Source organism: Elephas maximus, chromosome 4 (genome assembly GCF_024166365.1).
Source record: "Elephas maximus indicus isolate mEleMax1 chromosome 4, mEleMax1 primary haplotype, whole genome shotgun sequence".
Classification (NCBI taxonomy): domain Eukaryota; kingdom Metazoa; phylum Chordata; class Mammalia; order Proboscidea; family Elephantidae; genus Elephas; species Elephas maximus.
Genome location: NC_064822.1, coordinates 190,623,661 through 190,645,789, shown reverse-complemented (window position 1 = coordinate 190,645,789; position 22,129 = coordinate 190,623,661). Strand labels below are relative to the sequence as shown.

General features: G+C 62.2%; 1 protein-coding gene across 1 annotated transcript in view; it reads left to right on the top strand.

The window, feature by feature from the left end:
* The first annotated feature begins 1,487 nt into the window (after window positions 1-1,487).
* The window catches only part of WNT7B (Wnt family member 7B), a 54,335-nt gene continuing 33,693 nt past the window's right edge, over window positions 1,488-22,129 (top strand). Inside the window, exon 1 of the mRNA XM_049881601.1 lies at window positions 1,488-1,558. Within this exon, the coding sequence (XP_049737558.1) occupies window positions 1,488-1,558 (71 nt within the window). The remainder of the gene's footprint in view (window positions 1,559-22,129) is intronic.

Sequence of the window (22,129 nt, the reverse complement as noted above, 5' to 3'; positions counted from 1 at the left end):
GTGGGCTTAGCAAGGCAGGACCAAGGGCTGTTGGAAACCTCCCACACACAAACACGTACCATTCCAACCCCACCGAGTCTCGGTCCAGCTGTCCCTGGGGCACTAAGCTATCTCCAGTCCAGCGGCTCTGTTATGGACACAGCTCACAGGCCTCCAGGCCTGGGAATGAGCCGAGGGCAGGGCAGCCTGTTAGTAGCTGCAGTCAAGCCATCCGTTACCCGTCCCGCCCCCTCGGGGACAGACTGGGCTTCCGCGCGTCAGGGTCTGCGGGGCCTAGGCGCCCACTCGCCTTACCAAGCAAGGCCAGATGCTCACGGTGGCGGGGTGAGGCTGACCACGCGCCGTGGGCACTGAACACCACCCGGCACCGCGGAGGAGGCCTAGCAGACCGTGGAGACTAGGCTGGGGGGAAGTTCTGGGGGCCGGATCCGCCCCACAATACCAGGGGCGCCCTCAGTATCCCTGGTCCTCCCCATCATGCCACCTGATTGAAAGGCATCTCCTGGAGGTCATCCGAGCCATGCCCCTGCACCTGGCCTGGCCAGTCTTTCTGTGAGTCTTCCCTGTCCCGCGCTGGGTAAGCACCGCCAAATGCTGGCTGCGGGGAGGCGGGGATAGGTGGGACCCAGGGTGCTCTGGCCCTCCGATAGAGGCCTCCTGGGGAGGCAGCGAGGCTAAGGGAGTGGTCCCCAGAGGAACCCAGGTGTGTCATTGCTGTGGGGAGGAAAAGCGCGCCCGCAATGGCGGGGGTGGGGTGGGTGGTCGCTGCCCATCCCTATTAGAAGCTGGAAGCTGAAGGGCCACCAGGAGGTGTACGGTCGTTCCCGAGTCTGCTGGCCTCACATCGCGGGCGCAGAGAAGCGGCCCGCCCCTCCGCAGGTGTCTTTCCCGAGCCGCACCCTCCCCAGCGCCCCCCCCAGCGCACCCAACCCCCCCTCCGTCCAATCCCGGGAGGGCGATCTGCAGGGAGCTGGTCTGGGGAGGGGGGCTTGGGGCGGATGCGTTTGTGTCACGGGGGAGGGAGGAGAAAAGGGAGGGGAGAGCCGGGAGCGAGGGAGAGAGAGCGCGGCGAGCGAGGAGGGCGGGCGGGAGGCGGATCCTCCTACCTGGGGCGCGCTCCCTCGCTCGCTGCTCGCCTGCCGGGGCCGCGAGTCACCTGGGGAGGCCGACAAGTGCGGACACATTGGCCGCCGCAGCGCTCGGCGAGGCGCGCACTGCCCCAGGCGGCTGCGCCCAGCGGAGGCTGCGCCCGCGCGCGGGGCTCCGAGGTCGCGGCCCCCGGCCGGGTGACTCGCAAGGGCGCACGCGGAGACGGTCCGGGCTCACCATGGTGGCAGCGCGCGCCGAGTGCCCGCACGTCGCCGGCCGCCCGAACCGCAGCGCCGGCTGAGCGAGGTCTACCCGCGCCCCGGCCCCCGCCCGGCCCCGCCCGGCCCGCGCGTCCCCTCGGCCGCCGCTGTCTATGGCGCAGCCCCCCTCCCTGGATCATGCACAGAAACTTTCGCAAGTGGATTTTCTACGTTTTTCTCTGCTTTGGCGTCCTCTACGTGAAGCTCGGGTGAGTGTTCCGGGGGCGGGGGCCGCCGCCGAGGTCCGGGCAGCGGGAGGAGCCTTCTCATGAGGGTCCCTGCAGGGACGCGCGGCCGGAGGGGCCCGAGCGGCCTTTGGGGCTCCGAGGTGGCCGGCGTGTGGGACCCTCGCACCACCCCTCGGAGACGCAGCCTAGCTGCCATCGGCCGGGGCTCCGAGGGCGCGGAGCCGGGCCCATAGGAGGACGCGAGGCGCGCGGGCGGCGGCGGCGGGTAGCGGCGAGCGTGCCCAGCGCGTACTTTCACCTGTTTGGGCTCCAGGCCTGGGGGTGGGGGGGACGCGCCTATACTCCCCCGGGCGCGCTGGGCGCCGAGCCCGGGCCGAGCGTGGGCCGCCGGAGGGCGTGCCTGGGCGGGGGGCGCGGAGCGCGGGCGGCCGGGCTCGGGCGCCTGGGGGCGCGCACCCCGGACGCGAGCGCGCAGCCTGGCGGCCCGCCGCGGCCCTCGTCTCTATCCATCACCGGGACGTGTTGAAATTGCCTTGACAACTAGTCCGGCTGGCTCGGGAAGGGCCACGGGGCCGGCCGCCGCCTCGGGCTCGGTCCCGGCCGGCGCCCCCGCCCGCCGGCCCCGCCGCCCGCGGCCCCCTCTCGCCGCGCTCCCCCTCACGCAGGCGGGCGGGCAGGCGGGCGCCCGGCGGGCCGCGCTTGCTGCTCGCTGCAGTAGCTGCTCCAAGTCGTATTTCCACATTCCTGAACGCAGCCGAGTCCTTACCTGTTGAGCCGCGATCTCCTTTAGACAGAATGTGTCTCGGCCTCGTTCGCAGTGGGGGTGGAGGGGCGGTGTGACCGCCAGGGTGTGTGGCGCCCCTCGCCTGGGCGCCCAGGCCCCCGCCGGCCCTGCGCCTCTTGCATATGTGGGGACCTACTGTGCACTGCTGTCCGTCGCCCGGAGGCCGGCTGCATCCTGGCAGCGGGCAAACCCAGGGACCAGCCTACCGGAGAGCCCCTGAGTGTCCCCGGTCAGAGACGCACTTCCCAGGCGGAGAGGTAGAAGCAGGCCCCGAGACTCATCTCTCCCATCGCCCCTCCATCCACAATCGCTTCCACAACTTCCGCCATTTCACAGATGGAGAAGCTGAGGCCCAGCTCCGGCAGACAAGGAAGCCGTAGCTGAAAGGCAGGGCTGGAAGCCTCTGGCCCTGTCTCAGTCCCTCAGGCCTGGACGGGCGTGTCTGTGGCCACTGGTGGCTGTTTGTTGTGGGTCTGTGTGTAGGCCCTGTCCCTGGGTGTTTGTTTATGGGAGGCTAGGGGTGAGGACGCTGGGGACAGGGAGGGGAGGCTGCTGGTTTTGTGACTCTCCAGTAGACCCTGTTGTTAGTTACCCCCATGTGCTCCCCAAAGTAATTGGCACCCCTCAAAAGCACTCTGTCTATACAGCCTGGTTTTCAGCGTTAATTCTCTTTGCTCTTCCCATGCCAAGGATTGAGAGACAGAGCCCAAGGACCCTAGGGGACTTGTCCAGAGAAGTGAGTGGTAGAGCTGGGAGGGGGGGTCTGAGCATGCTTCCGTTCTTCCCAGGAGGTGCAGGAAAGCAGCCCCTCCCTCTGCTGGGCCCAGGTGGGGACAGAATGGGAACCTCTATAACCCCTGCCTGACCCCTCACACCCCCGCAGCAGGAGGAGCTGGAGTCCCAGTGAGCCTGGGTTCCCAGGGCTGCTTCCAGGGCTCTGAGGTCTCTGTGACCACTGGCAGCCCCCCGCCTTTGGAGCCTCTGGGTCCCCCCTGACAATGAGACTGAAGCTCTGGGCATCCATAGCAGGATGGTGGCCGCGTCTGGGTGGAGGGGTCCCCTCTGAGAGCACGGCAGTGGCCTCCCTTCCTTTTGTGGGGTCCTGGCTCTGCCCTCTGCCCCCAGCCAGGAGCCAGCCTCTGTCCTCCAGGAGGGGCTTCTCCCACAGTGTCCCCTAAAACACACAATCATCACTCCTATGCGGCCAGGAAAACCGTGGTTCCCAAACAGCCTGTGGAACCCAACTGGGAAGCCAGAGCCCCACCCTGTGAAAGACCTGCTAGGGGAGGGGGCCAGGCCGCCACCCGCACAGGGCTGTCCCTGCCCCGTCCATTGGCATGACCAGGACCCTCCCAGGTCCTGCTTCCTTTGCAAGCCATCTTAGCAGCACAAGGGAAGATATGGCCTGAGAATGAGGTGCCAGGTTTGGGAACCAATGGGCTGTCCACACCTTCCAGGTGGCCCCGGGTGAACTCTTTAACCTCTCAGCTGAAAAATGGGTAGCCGTAGCACCTCCCTCCTGGGTACTGTGAAGGTTGGTCCTGGGTTGGGTGCGGGGGTCTTTGTTTGGGGGAGGTGTCACAGTAAACACCTGTGGGTGCCAGCCGAACCGTTCCTATGGTTAACTCCAGGATATCAGCACCCTGGGGACTCCGCTGGACAAAGTATTCCGGGACCTGAGAATCCAGGAATTCGGATCGCAGCATCATAAAGTTCAAACCAAAAACCAGAGCTGTGCGTTGGGAGGGCAATTCTGTGGGCACACCGAGTGCTGTGCGTTTGTGAGTGTACACAGAGAGCCCCCCGCTGCAACACCACCATCACACGGGCACCTGAGCCCCGATGCAACTGCAGATGTGCAGCCCGGGGCGGGGCGGGAGCTCCCCTATCAGCAGGGATCAAGAACTCAGCCTCACAATGCCCTGCGGGTGGGACCAGAGCAGACACACCTTCAATCTTGAGCAATTTCAAAACAAAACAGCGTTGGACAATCGAAGTCCCTTATTCAGGGTCCCTGCTGGTCTGAAAAGCCTCCAAGTCAAAGCCCTGGAAGGGGCTGAGCCAGTGTGGAGAGACACTGGCTGGAGTCTGGACACCCCCTGCCCATGAGAACCAAGTCCCTGGAGTCCCAGGATCAGCCCTGCTGCTGCCTGCCTACTCTTAGGGCCGGGAGCCTTAGACAGGGAAAGATGAAGGTGAAAGAGGGTGTCCTCCTGGGTGCTGGGGATGTCTTCAAGCCAGGTCTGGAAGCCAGGAGACCCTCTCCCTGTGAGACCCACTGCAAAGACCACTTCTGCCCTCTTCCCTGCTTTGTGCTTCAGTTCAGCTGACAGAATCTGCACTGCAGAGCGGGACTTCTCTATGCGGCCAGGCTGGGCAGACAATAGGAGGGGAACCCTAAGCCTGTGTTCCTGAGCTTTAAAAAAAAATTAGTAGAACAGGGAGGATTGTTCAGAAAATTGGGTCCCTGTAGATCTATCCCTCTCCCATGCCCATCTCAACCAGCCCCTCAAAGGAGAGCAAAAGAGGTGAGAGGGATGCCCGGGTCTGGGGCCTGTGGGTTAAGAGAACACTTCTTGGCAGTTCCTCCCCATTGGCTGCCTCTTTGGGCTCAGAGCCAGGACCCTGCGAAGACCCCAGCCCACGGCTGGGTGCAGGACAGGGCTGAGCCATGCAGGGCTGGGCCTAGTTGGCTGGGGCGCTGAGTATGTGCGACCACAAGCCGCCCCGTCAAGCCCAGGGGGCGCAGGGAGAGGCGCATGGGCTCCCCGCCCATCTGCGAGCACGCACCTGCGCCCTCCCCGACGCCCACGCTCCCGCAGGCACACGCACGAACTGCAAGTGCGCACGGGCACTCATTGTCCGAGTGCAGCCTGGAAGAAACGCTCCCGCAGGAGCCCACGCCACCGCGCGGTTACGCCCGCTGCGCCTCCCCCAGGTGCACTCTCCAGAGCCCGCCAGAGCTCGGCGGCTTGCTGAAGGTGGGGGTGGGAGGCGCGGACCAAGTCAGCCTGGGCAAGCCCCAGGGGCGGCTCCCGCCGCGCGCTCTGGTCAGCCTCCCCTTTAAAAAACCCGCCCGCAGAGGAGGCGGATGTAGGGGCGGCCCGTCCAATGGCAGCTGCGCGCCTCAGGAGACTTGGAGACGCGAGCCAGAGAGAGCGACAGAACCGGCTCGGACCGACTGACGGACGGAGGGCTAAACAGCGGCGGAGGGGTGCATACTGCGCCCGGCAGGACCCCCAATCCGCACTCCAGCCCCAGCAACCGCGCAGCCCCGGCCCCAGCGCGATGTGCGGCCCTGGCGGCGGGGCACGGGCGACCACTGCGCCCGGGCCCGCACTCCCCGGCCCCTAGCGTCCCGCGCCGCCGTCCTTCCTGGGGAGGGCCGCGGGGACCCCGGGCGCAGCTGGCCCAGGCCCTGCCCGCGGGGCCTGCCCAGCCCCGCCCGGCGCAAGGGCCCACCATGCTCCTGCTGTCGCCGCGCTGCGCGCTGCTCTCCGTCTATTGCCCGCAGATTTTTCTCATCCTGTCCAGCGGCAGCTACCTGTGAGTGCCGCGGGCGGCGCGCGGGTGGGCGGGTGGGGCCCGGCCTCCTGCGCCGGAGCCTGGCGGGTAGGGGACTTGGCAACGAGGCCCCTGGGCGGGGCGCCGGGTGACCAGCGCGCGCGGGAGCCAGGGGGCTTTGGGTCTCCTCACCAGCCTTAAGCCGCCGAGGTCGAGCACCTGGGGGGCGGCTGTGGCAGTGAGAAGTCCCAGCTCTGGTGTCTGAGAAAGGGTGGTCCAAGAGTAGCCCGACTACCTGCTTAGATCAGGCTGCACGCACTGAGCGCGCGGTTCGGAGAGCGCGCCTCGGCGCGGAGATTCTCTGCGCGCCCCAGCCGAGTCCTGAAACAGCATGGGACCCTCTCGTAGCCCACGTGACGCCCGCGCCCGTGCCCCACTCGGGAGATTCGCACACACACACTCGTTCTTCGCACACTCATTGGCATACACGTGCGCTCTGAGCCCTGCCAGACGGGGCGCGGGCCATCCCCCCTGAGGTCGCTGCGGCTTCTTACGCCTTCCTGCCGCTCTGGGCAGCCTGACCCCGGCGGGGCCGACTCCTCACTTAGGGGCAAGGGGCGCACAGTGTACTCAGGCGCCGCGGGGCGCCCAGGTGCCCAGGCCAAGGGAGCGCGCGGAGCGGGTGGAAGCGTGGACGCGCGCGTGCGCCGGGCTCTGGAGTTCCAGCAGGGCCCGGCCTGGCCCAGCGAGCCGAGGGGCGCGTCGGCGCAGCGGTGGCTTCGCCTGATTCCTAATGGGACGCATATGCTCTGGTCTCCGATTTAAAAAGAAGTTTGATTTATGGAACCGCCGTTTGGGGGAATTTAAGCTGGATGCTACTGATTAAACCTCAGAGTCAGCTCCCCTTCCTTCTTCACCCTCCCCTTTCTTCCTTCCCCTCCCCCTCCCGCTCCTTTACACGCGGGCCACGTCCGGGGTCGCCTAACGCGGCCAGAGGGGGCAGCCACGGCCTTCCCGCTCCTCGCACCACCCCCTCCCCGCGCGGCCGCAGTCCTAATAAATAGCCGCGCCCCCACCCCCTTTTAATAGAGATCCAGCCAATTTCTCCTCCAGCTCCTAGGAAATTACTATCCTACCAGTTTTCCTTCTATAAATAGTCGCGCATCTTGAAACAAAAGTTCGCAACCGCAGCCAGATGCTGCGAGCCCGCGGTTTCCCGGGCTGTGGGACATAATTACAAGGTCCGGGCGCAGCGAGCGCTCCAGGCCCGGCGGGCAGCCCCGGCTGCGGAGGCATCGCCTGGGGCGGGTGGGGGGAGCAGGCCGCCCCAGGCAGGGCAAAGGACGGGGTGGGGGCCGCTTGATTAGGGGCGGCCCGGACTTGGAAAGTGCCAGGCTGAAATGCCAGAGGGGCTGGAGCGTCCTTGTGCTGTCCCTCTTTGGAGACGGATAAATCAAGGGGGTCTTAGAATCTCAGTCTGGGGGGTCCGGGAGCCGCCGCCTCCCCAGAACCCCAACACCTCAATCTTGAGCTTTGTCAGAGAATCTGCAGCTCCTCTGCTTGACATCATTTTGGGGGCAGGCTGAGGTTTGGTGTTCATGGGGCGGCATCCAGGATGGAAAACCAGGGGTCCTGGGGGGAGGGGGGATTTGCTGTAAAGTGAGAGACTGAGAGGAGGGGGGAGAAGGGGTCCGGGTGACAGTCGTGGGGCCCCTGCCCCTTCCTTCTCGGGCAGGTGGAGACCTGGATGGATACCTCTGTAGACCCCAAGATTTTCTTTCCAAAACGGAGCCCCCAGGCTCGGGCCTGCCAAGCCTGCCATCTGCGCCCCCTCCCGCTGGCTCCAGTGTGTGCAGCCAGCTGTGTTGGCAGAAACTCTGAGGCAACAGCTTTCCCAAATGCTCCTGAGCCAGGGCTGGGCGGGCTGGGTTGTGGGGGGCGGGAGGCTGACTCCACCTCTCTGCCTGCCCCTGTCTGCCTTCAGCACCCCCTCCCCAGCGCTAGCGCCAGCCACAGTCTCATCTTCAGACCCAGGGTAGAAAGCCCTGGTGCTGGTCTTCCCTGAGCAGAGAGACTTACTCAGATGTGTGCAGGGGTATGCGAGAGGGAGGCCATGAACCTCTGGGTACCGTGTGCCCCCAACCTTGATGGATAAGGGCTGGCAGGGCATGTAAGGTGCCGTGGGTGGGTGCAGGGCCCGGGCAATGAGAAGGAATATTGGCATTGTGAGAAGATCCTCACTCGGGCACCTCTGACCCAGCCCAGACTCAGACCAGGTGGCCAGCGCGGGGGTGCTTTGAGAACTGTGAAAAGCGGCTAGCCCAGCCTCAGCCCTACAGGATGGCTGCTAGGCTCTGGATCCCAGGATTCCAGGGCTAGGAGGGGCCCTGAACAGAGGCTTTTTTCTGCTCCAGAGAACTTTCCAGAAGGCATCCCATTGCTCGGCCCACAGACACTTGGTAGACAATTGATCCTCCTGCTTGCATCTGGGCTGCCCTCCCGCTCCCTGCCCTGGCTGTGGTCCGCGTGCAGCGAATCCCAGACACATGCCTGGCCTAGCCACTGATCACGTTGGACGGGTGTGCTGGCCCGGAAGGGCCCTGAGCCCTCGACACAGAGCCTGGCTTGGCCCATTCTCCATCAGCCCTGCCCATCTCTGTCTGTGCCTTTCTTGTCCAAGCAGGAGCCCACCAGGGTGGCCAAAGGGAGGGCAGGTGGGGGGGGCCACAGGCCAAAAGGAGGGCCTGCGATGCCTGGTCGCCCTGTCCTGGGGGCCTGACCGAGGCCTCAAGCCAGGGCTGGCTGGGCTACTGTCCTGGGCAGGTCCCTCCCAGTCTAGGGTTCCCTCTCCCTGTTGGTCAGATGTGGGATTGGCAGCGACCACCCCACAGGTCTTCCGGTATGAGGCTCTCATGGTGACAGTCCGCTCTGGGGAGCAGAGTGAGTCATGGGTGACGGGGCATTTACTCACCGACCACCTGGCTGGGGGGGGCAATCACCACTGCCCTGCCGAGGCTGAGCCTCTTCCCGGCTCAGCCGCTGTGGCTTTGCTGGTGGTGCCAACAGCAGCCCCAGGGCCCACTGGGTGCTGAATCAGGCCCACTCCCAGGGATCACAGCCTGGGCGGGTAGGGCAGGCTGCTGGCCCAGTCTGGACAGGTCGCCCTCAGACGAGCAGTTGCAGCTCAGAGAGTCCAAGTCTGCTCAGGCCAGGGAGGGGCTCTACTGTGTGTCCCCGAGCAAGTCCATGGCCTCTCTGGGCCCGTCTCCTCCTCAGGAGTGTAGGCATGGAAGCCCCTCTGCTGCAGGCTAGAGTCATGCCCGTGCCGCCCACAGGGATATGGAGCACAGGATGCCTGTGGCGGGGGGGGGGGGGGAGTATGCACATGGCAGGATTCGTGCTGGGAGCCCCCAGAGGACCCCCAGGTGCAGCTGTACAAAGTGAGTCTCTTAATGACAGAAAACTCCCAAGAACCATCGACATGTGACTGAGACCCTCAGAGCACTGGTTAAGGGGAGAACAGTGCATTCTGGAAACTGATACCTTTGAACCCTCGGGGGTGGGGTGTGGCGGGGCTTCCTGGAGGCTGGTCCTCTTGTGCCTCCTCAGGGACCACGGGACCTGCAGGACAACTGGCCACTTTCTAACTGTGTTTCCCTGAGTCCTCATGAGGCTGAGGGGCCCAGTGGTATCCAGGTCTGGGGCCATCCCATCTCTGTCTCTTATGGTCTGGGCACATCTCGTCAACCCGGTGGTCTCTGTGAAGTGGTCATATGGGAGCCCCAGCCTTACAGGGTGGCTGTGAGCATTCAAGGTGAATGGTGACATGCTTGCCTCGGGGCCTGATGTCTGGTCAGATCCCCACTGATGGGGTCATCTCAGCTGTTAGGAGGCTGGCCAGTGGTGCCTCAAAGGGAAGGCCCTGTGTTTGCTCATGAGGGAGTACGAACTTTTGAGAGGCACCTGAGAAGGCTTCCTGTAGAGGGTGACCCCAGACAGGGTTTTGAAGGATGGATGGGAATTGGCCAGGCTAAACAGAAACGTGGACAGAGATTCCTGGTAGAGGGAACCCACTTCACTGTCAGGCACGTTCACCCAGGGGTCAGTCTTGCAGCATCTACCTGAGGTGGGCAGACCAAGCCATTCCCTGAGGTCACCCAGGGCCCAGCGTCCAGCCTCCCACACTCTGGCCTCCTCACTGGCTCCACCCCTGCCTCTGAAAGGAAATTCTCACTGTGGTGGTCCAGCAGGGAGAGGAATCCTGGGTCCCTGGGGTCCTCAGGGCTGGTGCAGACAACTGCACCAGCTTGGAGAGGAAGGTAGGTGATTTTTGATGCCTGTTACTTTCCTCCTTCACACACTTCTCAGGTTCCTCTGGGGGGACCGTGGACAGGCCTAGTAAGTTATGCCCATGCACCCAGCCCTGCACCCCACCCACCGCTGGGAGCCTCACACCAGCCTCAGGAAGTAGGTGGGCTTGGGCCCCCCGGCCACCAGAGGCACAATGGGTGGCGCCTTCAGAGAACCCAGGGGCCTGCCAGGCCTGGACTTGCCCCAGGCTGACCCTGAGGGTGGTGGCAGGGAAGGCCGAGGGGCTGCTAGAGATCTTGGTTGCAGAGACCCACACCCACCATCAGCCCCGGGTCAGCGTGGGGAGAACCCAGGTGGCTCTGTATGGCCTGTGGCAGTCTTCCAGCCTCTTGGGTCTCTTTCCTGGGAGGTAGAGGAACTTCAGCAGGCTCCTGGGAGGCCGCCATTCTTTGTGGCCCTGGGTCCAGCTCAGAGAGGGCTCAGCACCCCCTCCAAGGGGACAGGAGGCTGGGCACTCTCCCTTGTCAGATGAAACCCCAGCCCAGGGCTCCTCAGCCTGATGAAAGGGTCATTGTGTGGCGCCGGCCGCCCGCTGGCCAAGGACAAAACCGCCGTTTGTCCTCCTTTCTCGGTGTGTGCGGGGCTGGGGGCCTCCCCTTTGGCTGGCCAGGGGTGGGGGTGGGCACAGGTGTGCGCTGGGCTGGGGGCCTACCCTTGGGCTGGCTGGGGGTGGGGGTGGGCACAGGTGTGTGCTGCTCCACCCTTCCCTTCAGTGCCTGCCCAGGTCCCCAGTGCTACCCCAACGCAGGCGTTCTGTTGTCTGAGAGGGAGCCCCAGGTATGGGCCAGTCCCGTTCTCAGCAGCAAGCCTTGAGCTCCCTGGCCCTGGAGGAGTCCAAGCTAGGGAAGAGCCCTGCCCTGGGCGGGCAAGCCTGTGCTCTTGGGCCCTTAGTGCCAAACAGCCCTTGGTGGTGAAGGCTGACCATTCTACGGGCGAGGAAGCTGAGCCTCAAGCTTTCAGCCCTGGGTCGCCAACTCCTTTCCCAGCCCCAGGCTGCAGCAGGCAGCAACCACAGCTGTGATTCTGGGCCTCAGAGTTAAGTTTAAGGCTCTGAGTGGTAAGCACCCAACTTCGGCAGCCCCCAAGCCACCCCTTGCAGTCAGAGCAGCGAGGCCCCCACCCCACCGGCCGGCAAATCTGGGGTGGAAAAGCCAGAGTCAGCATCTGCCTGTGGCCCTGTCCCAGCTGACACATGTGGGCCTCCGTTGTTTTCCAGAACCCTGGCCTGCCCCATTGCCATCCCTGTTCCCCACCCTCCTCTGTGCCCACCCAGGCCAGAGGTGTTCCTGTGCTCCAAGTCCAGCCACTCTACCCAGCTAGAGCTGCGGTGGGCCATGCCTGGGCGGTGGTGGGGGAGGGTGGGGACAAAGACTGTGGCGTCTCATCTCGCCATACACCCGCACCAGCTGTAGTGCCAACATCCAGGGGGCTGAGGGGTCCAGGGACCACACTACCGTAAGTGTTAACACAAATGAAAAACCCTTTAGAAAAGGAATTTCTCCAGAATATACTACCTGCCCTGAACGCGGAGCTTGGCGTTCCCGCTCCGGAGGGCCCAGCTCATCCTTGGCGAGGGCTTTCTCTCCCGGGGCTTATATGTGCACGCCATCCTGGCAGGCTTTTGAGCCTCTCTCCTCCCTGGCTGTCAGAGAGGGGGCTGACGAAGGGCCTTCGTCTGTGGCAGGCGTGGAGTGAGGCCATGTGATGTCTGTCAGAGCGCTGGAGTTGTCCGTCACACGGTGGAGGTGGCGGAGCCCAGGTCTGAACCGGCTCTGGCTCTGAGCTCCATGCTGCCTGTTCTTGCCAGTGCAGGTTTCCAGCCCCCAGCAAAGCCCCAGCCGTTCTGATCTGTGCCCGTCCCACCACAGTGGGGGTTCAGTGGGAGAATTCTCGCCTTCTGCGTGGACCTCATGCGCAGCCACCACCTGTCTTCCAGTGGAGGCTATGATGCTGAACAGGTTTCGGTGGAGCTTCCAGATTAAGACAGACTAGGAAGAAAGGCTCGATGACCCACTTCTGAAAATCAGCCAGTGAGAACTCTACAGGTCACAACAGTTTGACCTGCAGCCTATCGTGGGGGTGGTGCAGGACCCGGCAGCGTTTCGATCTGTTGTGCATGGGATCGCCATGACTCAGGGCGACTCAATAGCAGCTAATTGCAACAATGGTCTCACCTGAGCCAGGAAACCAACTGCTCCAGCTGGTTAGAGGTGTCTGCTGACCACAAGTTCTGAGACCCGAGGGAGGCTTTCTCCAGGCCTCTGGGGCTGCCTCCATGTTTAGATTCGGGCCTGGGGGGCAGCTCTCCTGGTAGTGTGGAGGAGCTGAGGGGCTCTTAGACCCCTGTCACCAGGCCCTTCCCACCATGGGCCCTGACCCCAGGGGCTCTGAGACCAGGGAGCAGGGAGAGAAGACAGCCTCAGGCTGGCTGGCTCACAGTTTCTGTCGGGTCAGCACGTGCAGGGCGCAGGGAAGCCCGGGACCTGGCCCTGGCTCAGCCAGACCATGGCAACTTTGAGGGCTTCCCATCCCTTCTCTGAGCCCAGATGCTCACCCAGAACCCTGCTCTACCCTCGTCCCCTGTTCCCCCTCCTGATAGCCCTTCTCACCACTTGGAGCTTGCTCCTCACGTCAGCTGCATTCGCTGCAGCTCTTGTGCCAGGGAATGAGAGTGGTCGTGTGTGTGTGTGTGTGTGTGTGCGCGCGCGCTTGCATGTGTGCCTGTGTATGCATGTGTGTGTCCGTGTGTGTGTGTCTGTCTGAATGTGTCTGTGTGCATGTGTGTGTGTGTGCAAGCACGTGTCTGCGTGTGGGTCTGTGTGCGTGCATGTATGTGTGTATGTGTGCATGTGCGTGTCTGTGTGTGCACGTGTGTGTCTGTGTGTGTGTGCGTGCATGTGCGTGTCTGCGTGCGCACGTGTGTGTGTGCATGTGTGTGTCTGTGTGTGTGCATGTGTATCTGTGTGCATTCACATGCATGTGTGTGCATATGTGTATGTGTGCATCTATCTATGTGTGTGTGATTGTGTAAGTGGGAGGAAGAGCCCCGGGAGCAGGGTCCCAGCAGCAGGCAGGCTTCTTGTCCCCCTCATCCGTCATTTATTTACACAAAGCCCTGCACACCCACAGCGAGGGTAGATCAGGGCGGGCCACGCCGGGGGTAGGTGGGCTCTGGTCACCAAGGCATGAGCTGGAGAGAGGGAGAAGGCATTCCCAGTGGAGGGACCATGTGGGCAGAGGCCTGGAGGTGTGGCAAGGACCTGGTGACCTAGGGGACAGACAGTGTGGTGGGGTGGACAGTGGGTGGGGAGGCTGGACATGCAGGCCCTGGGTGGGGAGCCAGGGGAGGTTTGAGCAGGGCAAGGTTGCGAAGCTTCGTCTCGAGGCTTCATCCTAGGAAGAGCTCTCTGGGTATGGGGTGGAGGATAGGCACGTGAAGGCAAAGAGGCAGGAGGCTGGACTTGCTGCCAGAGCCAGGAGTGGCTGGAGCTGAGGTGCGGGACAGGTTCAGGAGGCTGAATCTGCGGCCTGATGGGGTGCAGCTGTGGGAAGGGTCACCCTCAAACGTGAGCTCCATGAGCCAGACAAGTGCTCCCCACAGTCAGAGGGGTTCAGCAAATCCATGCCGGATGGTTGGGGGATTGAGTGGCCGCGTGTGTGCTTGAGCCCAGCAAGGCCCACGGACCTGGCCTGGGCCCATCACCCAGTGGTGGCCGAGGCCCCAGAGCCCCAGGTGTGCTGGCCCCGTTGGGGCAGGTGGGGAAGTGAGGAGGGTGGGGTCTGGATGATTTCCGGGCTCCCCTGACTCAGGTCTTCCCAGGTGACTTCACTGCTGGCGAGAAGCTGCGGGTATTTCCAGGTGGTGCTGACATGCTCCTCCTGAAGGAGCCACCCGATCACCCTGCGGGCTCCATCTTCCTGGCATACCCGGCGGGCCCCTCTGTACCACGGGGCCCTGGAGCAGAGCCCGCCCTGGGAGCCTGCAACTGTGGGCTGAGGAGCTGGCTCCATCCCGCCGTGTCCCAGGGGATTGTCACCCCATTGGTGGCTTAGAAGGTGGAGCATAGCGTTGGGGACACCCAGGCTCCCGGGGTAGCCTTCCTGAGCCTCAGGCTGGTGAAGCAGGGCTGATGAGACACAGCTGGCCCTTGGTGGGCTGCTCTAGGAGGGAGCACTGCACAGGGAGTCTGCTGCCAGCGCCAGCTCAGCCCTGCCATTGCCACGCCTGAAGTAGCCCAGAGTGAACAGAAGCCCTGGGCCCACCCCCAGGGTGCAGGGCCCCAGGGGACAAGCACTTGGAAGCGGTGTGTCGGCACTCGGGGAGGGGGCTTCAGACTGTGCGGTGAACCCCTTGCTGGTTGGCCAGCTGCGGGGTGGTCAGGGCCCAGCTGCTGCTCTGGGAGTGGTGGGGGTGGATGCCTTAGCCCTTTGCACGCTCATTTTCCTTCCAGCTAGTGAGCAGGGTGAGAAGTGCGAGGCTCTGTCTGCAGGGAAGTCCTCCTCATTGTCTAGCCTTTGCCCTGAGGAGTGGACATGGGGGGAGTGCCGGGGGAGGCCGGGGCTACCCCAGGAAGCACCCACCACGGGTTTTGTTTCTGAGCCTCTCCCAAAGAGGGCAAGTACAGGGAGAGGGGGAGCAGGTTTGCACTCAGGTCTGACCACGACACCAGAAGTGACACCAGTCTCCCTCTCTGCCTCCACGGTGGAGACTCTTGCAGGGGAGGATGAAGAGGGAGGCAAGGAGAAGGGGGACAGAGAGCAGGAGAAGGAGGGTAGGGGCAACCAGCAGAGGGAGGAAAGGCTGGGCAAAGGTGGCAGTGGGGAGAGGAATGTGGGGAGCCCAGCCCTGCTTGAATCTGACCACGGCTCACTGCCAGGCTGCCGGTGGTGGCTGAGGACCAGATGCTGCGCCTCCCCAAGCCTCACCTGTGGGGTGAGCGTCAGCAAAGTGGGGTGATACGGGTCCTCTGAGCCTCCGGGGAGGGGTTCTGAAGGCATTGGTGGGGGGGGCCTCTCCCCAAGTCATGGTGATCATCACAGCCAGGGACAAAGGATGGAGTGGGCTGCCCCAGGGAGTGAGTGCCCTGTCCTGTGAGACATCCAAGCAAGGCAAGTGACCACAGAGTCTGGGAAGCATGGGGACTCAGGAGTTCTCGGAGGGAGCAGGCTGGGACAGTGAGCTGCTTAAAAAGCCAGGTGGGATATTATTCAACCACAAAGAGAAGGAAAGCCCAGACGCGTGCCACCATGTGAACCAACCTCAAAAACATCATGCTGAGTGAAACAAGTCAAGTCACAGAAGGACAAATACCGTAGGATCTCACTTGTATGAAATAAGCAAATACACAGAAACCAAGGAAACCCTGGTGGCAAAGTGGTGAGAGCTGTGGCTGCTAACCAGAAGGTCGGCAGTTCGAATCCACTGGCTTTTCCATGTAAACTCTATAGGACAGTGCTGCTCTGTCCTACAGGCTCGCTGTGAGTCGGAGCTGACTCCACGGCCGAAAGCATAGAAACCAAAGATTATTAGTGGTTACCAGGGGCGGGAGGGAGGAGGCGAGGTGGCGTTTCTGCGTAGGGGGCAGTGAGTGCGTGTTAATGGTGGCAGAATGAGGACACTGAGAATGGTGGCGCGACTTGGAGAATGTGATCCGTGTCACTGAGTTATATGTGAATTGTTGAATTGGCGTGTATATTTTCACCACAAAAACAAGCACACAAAAAAAGGCAAGGTGGGTGGTGGGGGATGCTGGCCCAGAGGGGGTCTTCGGCTTTGAGGGAGCGGCTGGGAGAGAGCAGATGGGGCTGGCCCCTCCCTGTGCACACCTCTGCTCCTAGGAGGAGGTCCCCCGGGATGGTGGCCTGAGACCTTGACCTCAGGCCAAGCAAGCCCGCTACAGCCTGCATCGAGGTGGTTGGGCTCGTTATCCGCAGCCCACAAACCCCACTCTACCCTGTGCAGAGGTGCTGCCCAGCCACCAGGCACCCAGACTTCCAGCCTGGCTGAGGGCCAAGCAGGGCCCGCCAGGCATCCACCCACCTGTTCTGCCCGCCCCTCTGTCTGTCCGTTCGTCTGTCCTGAGGTTTCAGGTTGGCACCCTGGCCAAGCCAGCCTCCCACCCAGGCCTGCAGGATGCCCAGAGTCACACAGATCTGGGGCCAAGGCCAAAGCCAGGGGTCTCATGCCTGCTGGCACTAGTGTGCCCTGGTGTCAGGGTCCCCATGGGAAGTAGAGATGAAGGTTGAAGCATTGTCAGGTGTAAGGCCTTTGCCCCCACCACAGTGCCCATGGTGGTCTGAGGGAGAACCAGGGCAGGGCAGAGAGTATTTACCGTGTGGTCACAGCCTGGCCAGGTGGGCATTGCCAAAGCTTGGTCCTCAGCTGCCTCCTCGGAGCCTGGCACAGATGAGACCACTCCAGGAGAGAGGAGAGAAGGGGAGGACCGAGGAGAGACCAGGGCAGGCTTCCTGGAGGAGCAGGTGGCACTGTGCTGGGCCTGTACTCCTGCCTGGCTGCGGTAGGGGAAGGGGCCCCTGGAAGAGGAAGTACTGACCCTGTGTGGCCAATCCCAGGCATACCATGCAAGGCCCTGAACACCCAGCAAAGCTCTGGACGTTTCCTGAGGTCAGAGGTCTGCATCCTGAGGTTTTGGGATCACAATGACTGGGTGAGATTCTGATTTCACAGATGTAGGGGCTAGATCGCCCCCTGAAGCTCCCTCAGCCCTGCTGCCTTGTGCCAGTGGGAGTGCAGAAGATCCCTGACTATACTTGCCTGCCTACAGCAGCCTCAGCCCTGCCCAGGCTCCCAGCCTACCACCTGCTTTCTCTCCAGGACGGGGTCGCAGGATGCCAGGCAAGAGTGCCAGTTATGTGGAGAGGGTGGGAGGGCGGCCGCCTGCCGGGGGCGTGAGGGAGCTGGTGGACACTCTGCACTCTTCCCCGGGAACACTGCAGGCGGCCAGGTGTGTGGAGCAGCGACCTGGAAAGATCGCAGCACAGGACCCATGGTGGAGGGCTGCCCCTGCGCCCAGCCTGTGGAGACCCCACCCCCGGGTGGGCTGTCTTCAAACTGGACAGGGAAACTGAGGCTCAGGGAGGCCAGTGACAGTAGCAGCTGGGCAGAATTCGAACACAGCTCTGGCTCCCTTCATTATGCAGATGGGAAACTGAGGCCAGGGCCAGTCAGGGAGGGCATGAGGGGACAAGAGAATGAGGAGGGGACTGAGCTGGGCCCTGGGTGTCAGCCTTCTGCTCTTCCAAGCCCTTTCCTGCCTCCAGGCCTCTACTCTCTCTGGGCCTCCTCCTGGGACACGTGTCCACCTCCCTCCCACTCACACAGGTCCCTTCTGGGTCTCCTGGTCCTTAGCCTCAGTTTCCTCATCTGTAAAGTGGGGCTGGCAGGACTCCCCAGAAGAGCGCCATGGGGATGGGGTGGGAAAGGGTGGGGCGGGAGCCCCTACATAGGGGATCACACCAAGGCACCGCTCAGGAGGGCGGTGTTTGGGGCCTGTGTCTGGGCATGCGAGGGCGTGGATAAGACGGCTGGGATAGGCCGTGATGCGCCTGCCCCTGCTCGTACCCTATCCCCATCTGGGCCCCACCTGGGCCAGGTTCTTCCTGTCCAGGTGAGCAGAGGGAAGGGCTGTTTGCCAAAGAAGGGCTGACTGTGCCCTACGTTCAGATGAGGAAACTGAGGCTCAGAACAGCCTTGGGGTGGCTTGTTGAGGTCTGGGGACAGAGCGGGTGCTGCCCACCAACCCAGAGCCCAGATACGTGGGGTTTGGGTGACCCAGGGAGGCAGGCAATCTGAGCCACACCCACCTTTGCACTGACTGCATCCAGCTCTGACCCTTCCTCCTTCATTCCACCCCCTTCTGTTCCACCCGCAGGGCTCTGGCAGGGTGACATGTTCTCTTGGGCTGTCTCAGCCCAGAACAGTGGCCAATGGGGGCAGCTGTAGCTCTGTTCAGGGGTAGAGGCCGGTTGGGTAATCTGCAGCCATAGTGGATCAGGGCAGGGGTGTCTGCTGAGTGACCCCAGGGCTGGAAGACATTCCCCCACTTGACAGGCGGGAACACTGAGGCCACCACTAGCCCCTAGCCCACGGTGTGTCTCTCAGGGCCCTGTTCAGTTCCAGAGCCCAGAGAATAGCCTCCTCCAGCCTATATGTGGCTGGAAAGTTCGGGGCATAGCCCCTGCCCACCTGCGGGAGCGACTGGCGGGCCTCTGGTGCTGGGGTGGGCGTGGGGGCTAGGCGCTGCCCTCCAGGCTATTTGCCGAGTTACTTCCTGGACGAGTGGACCCAGGCCCGCCTCCCTGGCCGATCGAAGATAATTAGAACATTCTTCAAATATTTTGCTGGAGGATGCCCGAGAGGGAAGAATTACAGAGAGCCCCGGGCCAGGAGCGTGGGCAGCTGGGCGGCCGGGCCAGAGCCAGCCTGGGGGCCAGTCTGTCCCCAGCTCCTGGGGGCCAGTCTGTCCCCAGCTCCTGGGGTGATGGGGTGTCCCTGGGGCTGGGATGGGGGCGTTCCCATGCTCCCCAGCTGGCTGGGGTCTCATGTCCAAGGCTACCCCAGCCTGCTTAGGACCCGGCTGGGTGTTGGGCAAAGTTGGGGCCCCCTGCCCCAGGGTATCTGCAACTGGTGGAGGCAGGCAGACACTGCCCCAAATGGCTTTAGGAAAATGCCGAGGGGGTCAAGTACAGACGTGCGGCTCCCAGGGGGCTAGTGGGGGTCTCTGCAGTGGACCTTGACGACACTCAGGAGGTTCGGGAGGAGGGGGTGTTGGGAAAGGCACAACAGGGCCGGGTGCCGAGATGGAAAAGCAGGGCCATGTGGGGAAGAGGAGCCATGTGGTGCTTGGTGATTTGTCAGGTGTGGAGGGGCAGCCTGGGTGGGAACCTCATGAATGAGTGTGGCCTGAGGGGTCGCTGAGGCCCCATCCAGGAGAAGGCCGGGCTGGAGGCCTGGCTCTGGGATGCCCTGAGGCTGGACCTTTTGGGTCGAGGTGGGGAGTGGGGAGGGAAGGTTGGGGGTGGGCAGTCCAAGCAGAAGCCTGTCTCATCACCCCGAGCTTCCCCAGGGGAGGCGTGCTGCCTTGGGGGAGGGGATGTGCTCCTGCCCTCATGGAGGCGTGGAGGGGCGGGTGTCCCCAATGCCCCCCATGCCAGCTCCTGGCTCCAGGGGAAGGGGCCTGGGAGAGAAGTCAAGGCTCAGGTGAGCTCCGTCATGAGGTCTAGTTCCAGATGGCTTTTGGATTCTGCCATCTCCCCACATGGAGCTCTGCCATTTGCTTGTGGGGGAGGATGCTGCTCCAGCCCAGGAACCTGGGGGTGGAGTTGGGCTGCCCTCAGTGCTCAGGCCCAGAGAGGGGCACAGAGGTGTGCAGAACGGGCCAGGCGGTTGGCACTGTCATGGGCTCTTCCATCCCTGGGCTGTGGCTTGTGGGTCAGTCACTGGGGAATTTGTGGCTTGGAGAGTCAGGCTGCTGAGGGGAGGCGCCTGCCTCCTGTGGCCCTGAGGACACACAGCCACCCCGCGGTCATAGCGTTAAGGCCTGAGGACAGAATCAGGAGGCTTGAGGACCCTCTGGGTCTGTGAGATGGCTCTGTCACTATTGTGTGGGGTTGGCAATGACACCCATTCCCTTCTGCTTTTTGAACAGATGTCCTCCCCTGGGAGGGTATCGATGCCCTATCAAGGGGTGCTTTTGGGTGGCTTCACCCCATTGCCTTCATCACCCTGGCTCCCCCCAACGCACGTGCTTGAGCCCTAAGCCTTGATATAGACAACCAGTGTTTTCTCAACCTTATGTCAATTATGGATAAAAGCCAAAAAAAAAAAAGAAAAGAAACCCAAACCCATTGCTGCTGAGTCGATTCTGACTCATAGTGACCCTATTACAACCCTATAGGATAGAGTAGAACTGCCTCATAGGGTTTTCAAGGAGTGGCTGGTAGATTCGAACTGCTGACCCTTTGGTTAGCAGCTGAACTCTTAACCACTGTGCCACCATTTCTCCAATTGTGGATAAAGGTATTTTTATTGATCAGAGTGAGAATGGGGGGTGCCAGGACAAGACCCCACCACCTACCCACAGGCCCACAGGGGCACGTCCCCACCTGCCTCCTCTGCTCTCTGCAGATGTCACTATCCCTTAAAGAGCCTCTTCCCCTGCAGATCGTGACTGAGTTGTCTTCATGCATCCAACCCATCCATCCATCCATCCATCCATCCATCCATCCATCCATCCATCCATCCATCCATCCATCCATCCATCCATCCATCCATCCACCCACCCACCCACCCACCCTCCCACACATCCATCCATCCTTTCGACAGTGAGCACTAGGGGGCCGCCCATGCTAGCCCTGTACCAGGGCGGGGCACAGTGACAAATAAGATAGGGTCCCTGCAATTTTGGAGTCAGTGATGGAGGCTGGGGCTGGGGCAGCCTATTTGGGAGGGTCCACACCTCGGCCTGTGACATGGGAAACCCCTCCCAGCGTGGTGCAGTTTAGAGGTCCTCCTTCCTCAGAAACCGCTGGGGCAGGCCTGCCCCAGACCAATCTGGCCTCTGATGCAGCCTCCTGCTCCCAGGGAGGCACAGTGACTACTCCCCCCCAACCCCCGCTGAAGCTGAGGCTCAGGGAAGGGGCCTTTCACGGGGAAGGTTGGTGGACAAGGGATGGCCAGCTGGGTTAAGGGGGGCACATCCCAGTCCCTGCCTCCTGAGCTACTTGGGCAGGAGGTGGAATCTCTTTGGGCCTCTGGTTCCTTTTCCAAGTTCTGCAGACCAGAATAGTATTAATATAATCATAGTAATAACACCTGCCCCCTGGGCTTTGAAATAGGCTCGCTGAGGGGACCCCTTAGCTAAAATCCAGCACGTAGCAGAAGGGCAGCTGGGCCAGCCCCCCAGAGCAAGAGCCAACAGTGTGAGGGATTGAGGTTAGACCCCGGGGAGTTTCTCCCGACAGCTGGGACAGGCTTCCGAGGGGTTACCTTCTGAACAAAGTGACCTCAGGGCAGCTCTGGGAGGATGCTACCCACTAGGCCTGGCTCACCAGGCAGCTTCTCTAGGCAGAGGGACAGTAGGCAGTAGGCACTGGTCCTGAGGGCTGGGTGGGTGCAGCCCTACCCGGCAAGGGCCAGGGCACCTCCAGCAACAAGCATCTCCTGCCCCCACACTTCCTGCTGCCCCAGGAGCCACCGAAGCAGCTGTCCTGCTCTTTTAGGGTTCATAGAGGCCCAGGACCTGATGGGACGGGCTAGCTGATGGACAACAGGCCAGGATGGAGGGTGGGCTGGTAGGTAGCCCCTCAGAGGGTCCAGGCAGGGATGCCTTTTGCTCACAGGGCCTCTGAGGCCCTGGATTTGGGCTGCACCCCAGCCTGGCCTGTAGGGAGGTGGTCGGCCCAGCTTGCAGCAGCCCCTGGAGCCCTTGCTGGTAGGGGTCAGCCCCAGCCCAGACCAGGCACACACCGGGGAGGCCCATGGGCGCTGTTGTCTCTGCTGACGTTTGATTTCTGAAGTGTGCTTTCTTCATTTGATGTTAATTAGTATAAAAACACTTATTCCGCCAGCCTGATTTTCTGTAAGGTTTTGTATTTTAATATTTCACTTTTTAAAAATTGTGTTTTGTTTTTATTGTTGTTATTGAGATAATACACAGCAGAACGTACAACAATTAAACAGCTTCTACATGTACAGTTCAGTGACGCTGATTACATCCTTCGAGTTGTCAACCATTCTCACCCTCCTCTGAGTTGTTCCTCTCCTGTTAGCATAAACTCACTGTCCACTGAGGTTCCTGTCTAATCTTTCAGGTTGCTGTTGTCGGTTTGATGCCATATTGATCCTAAAAGAGCACCATGCTCAAGGCCAACATTCTCATATTTTACTTTTTTGCTGAGGTGTCACGTACACA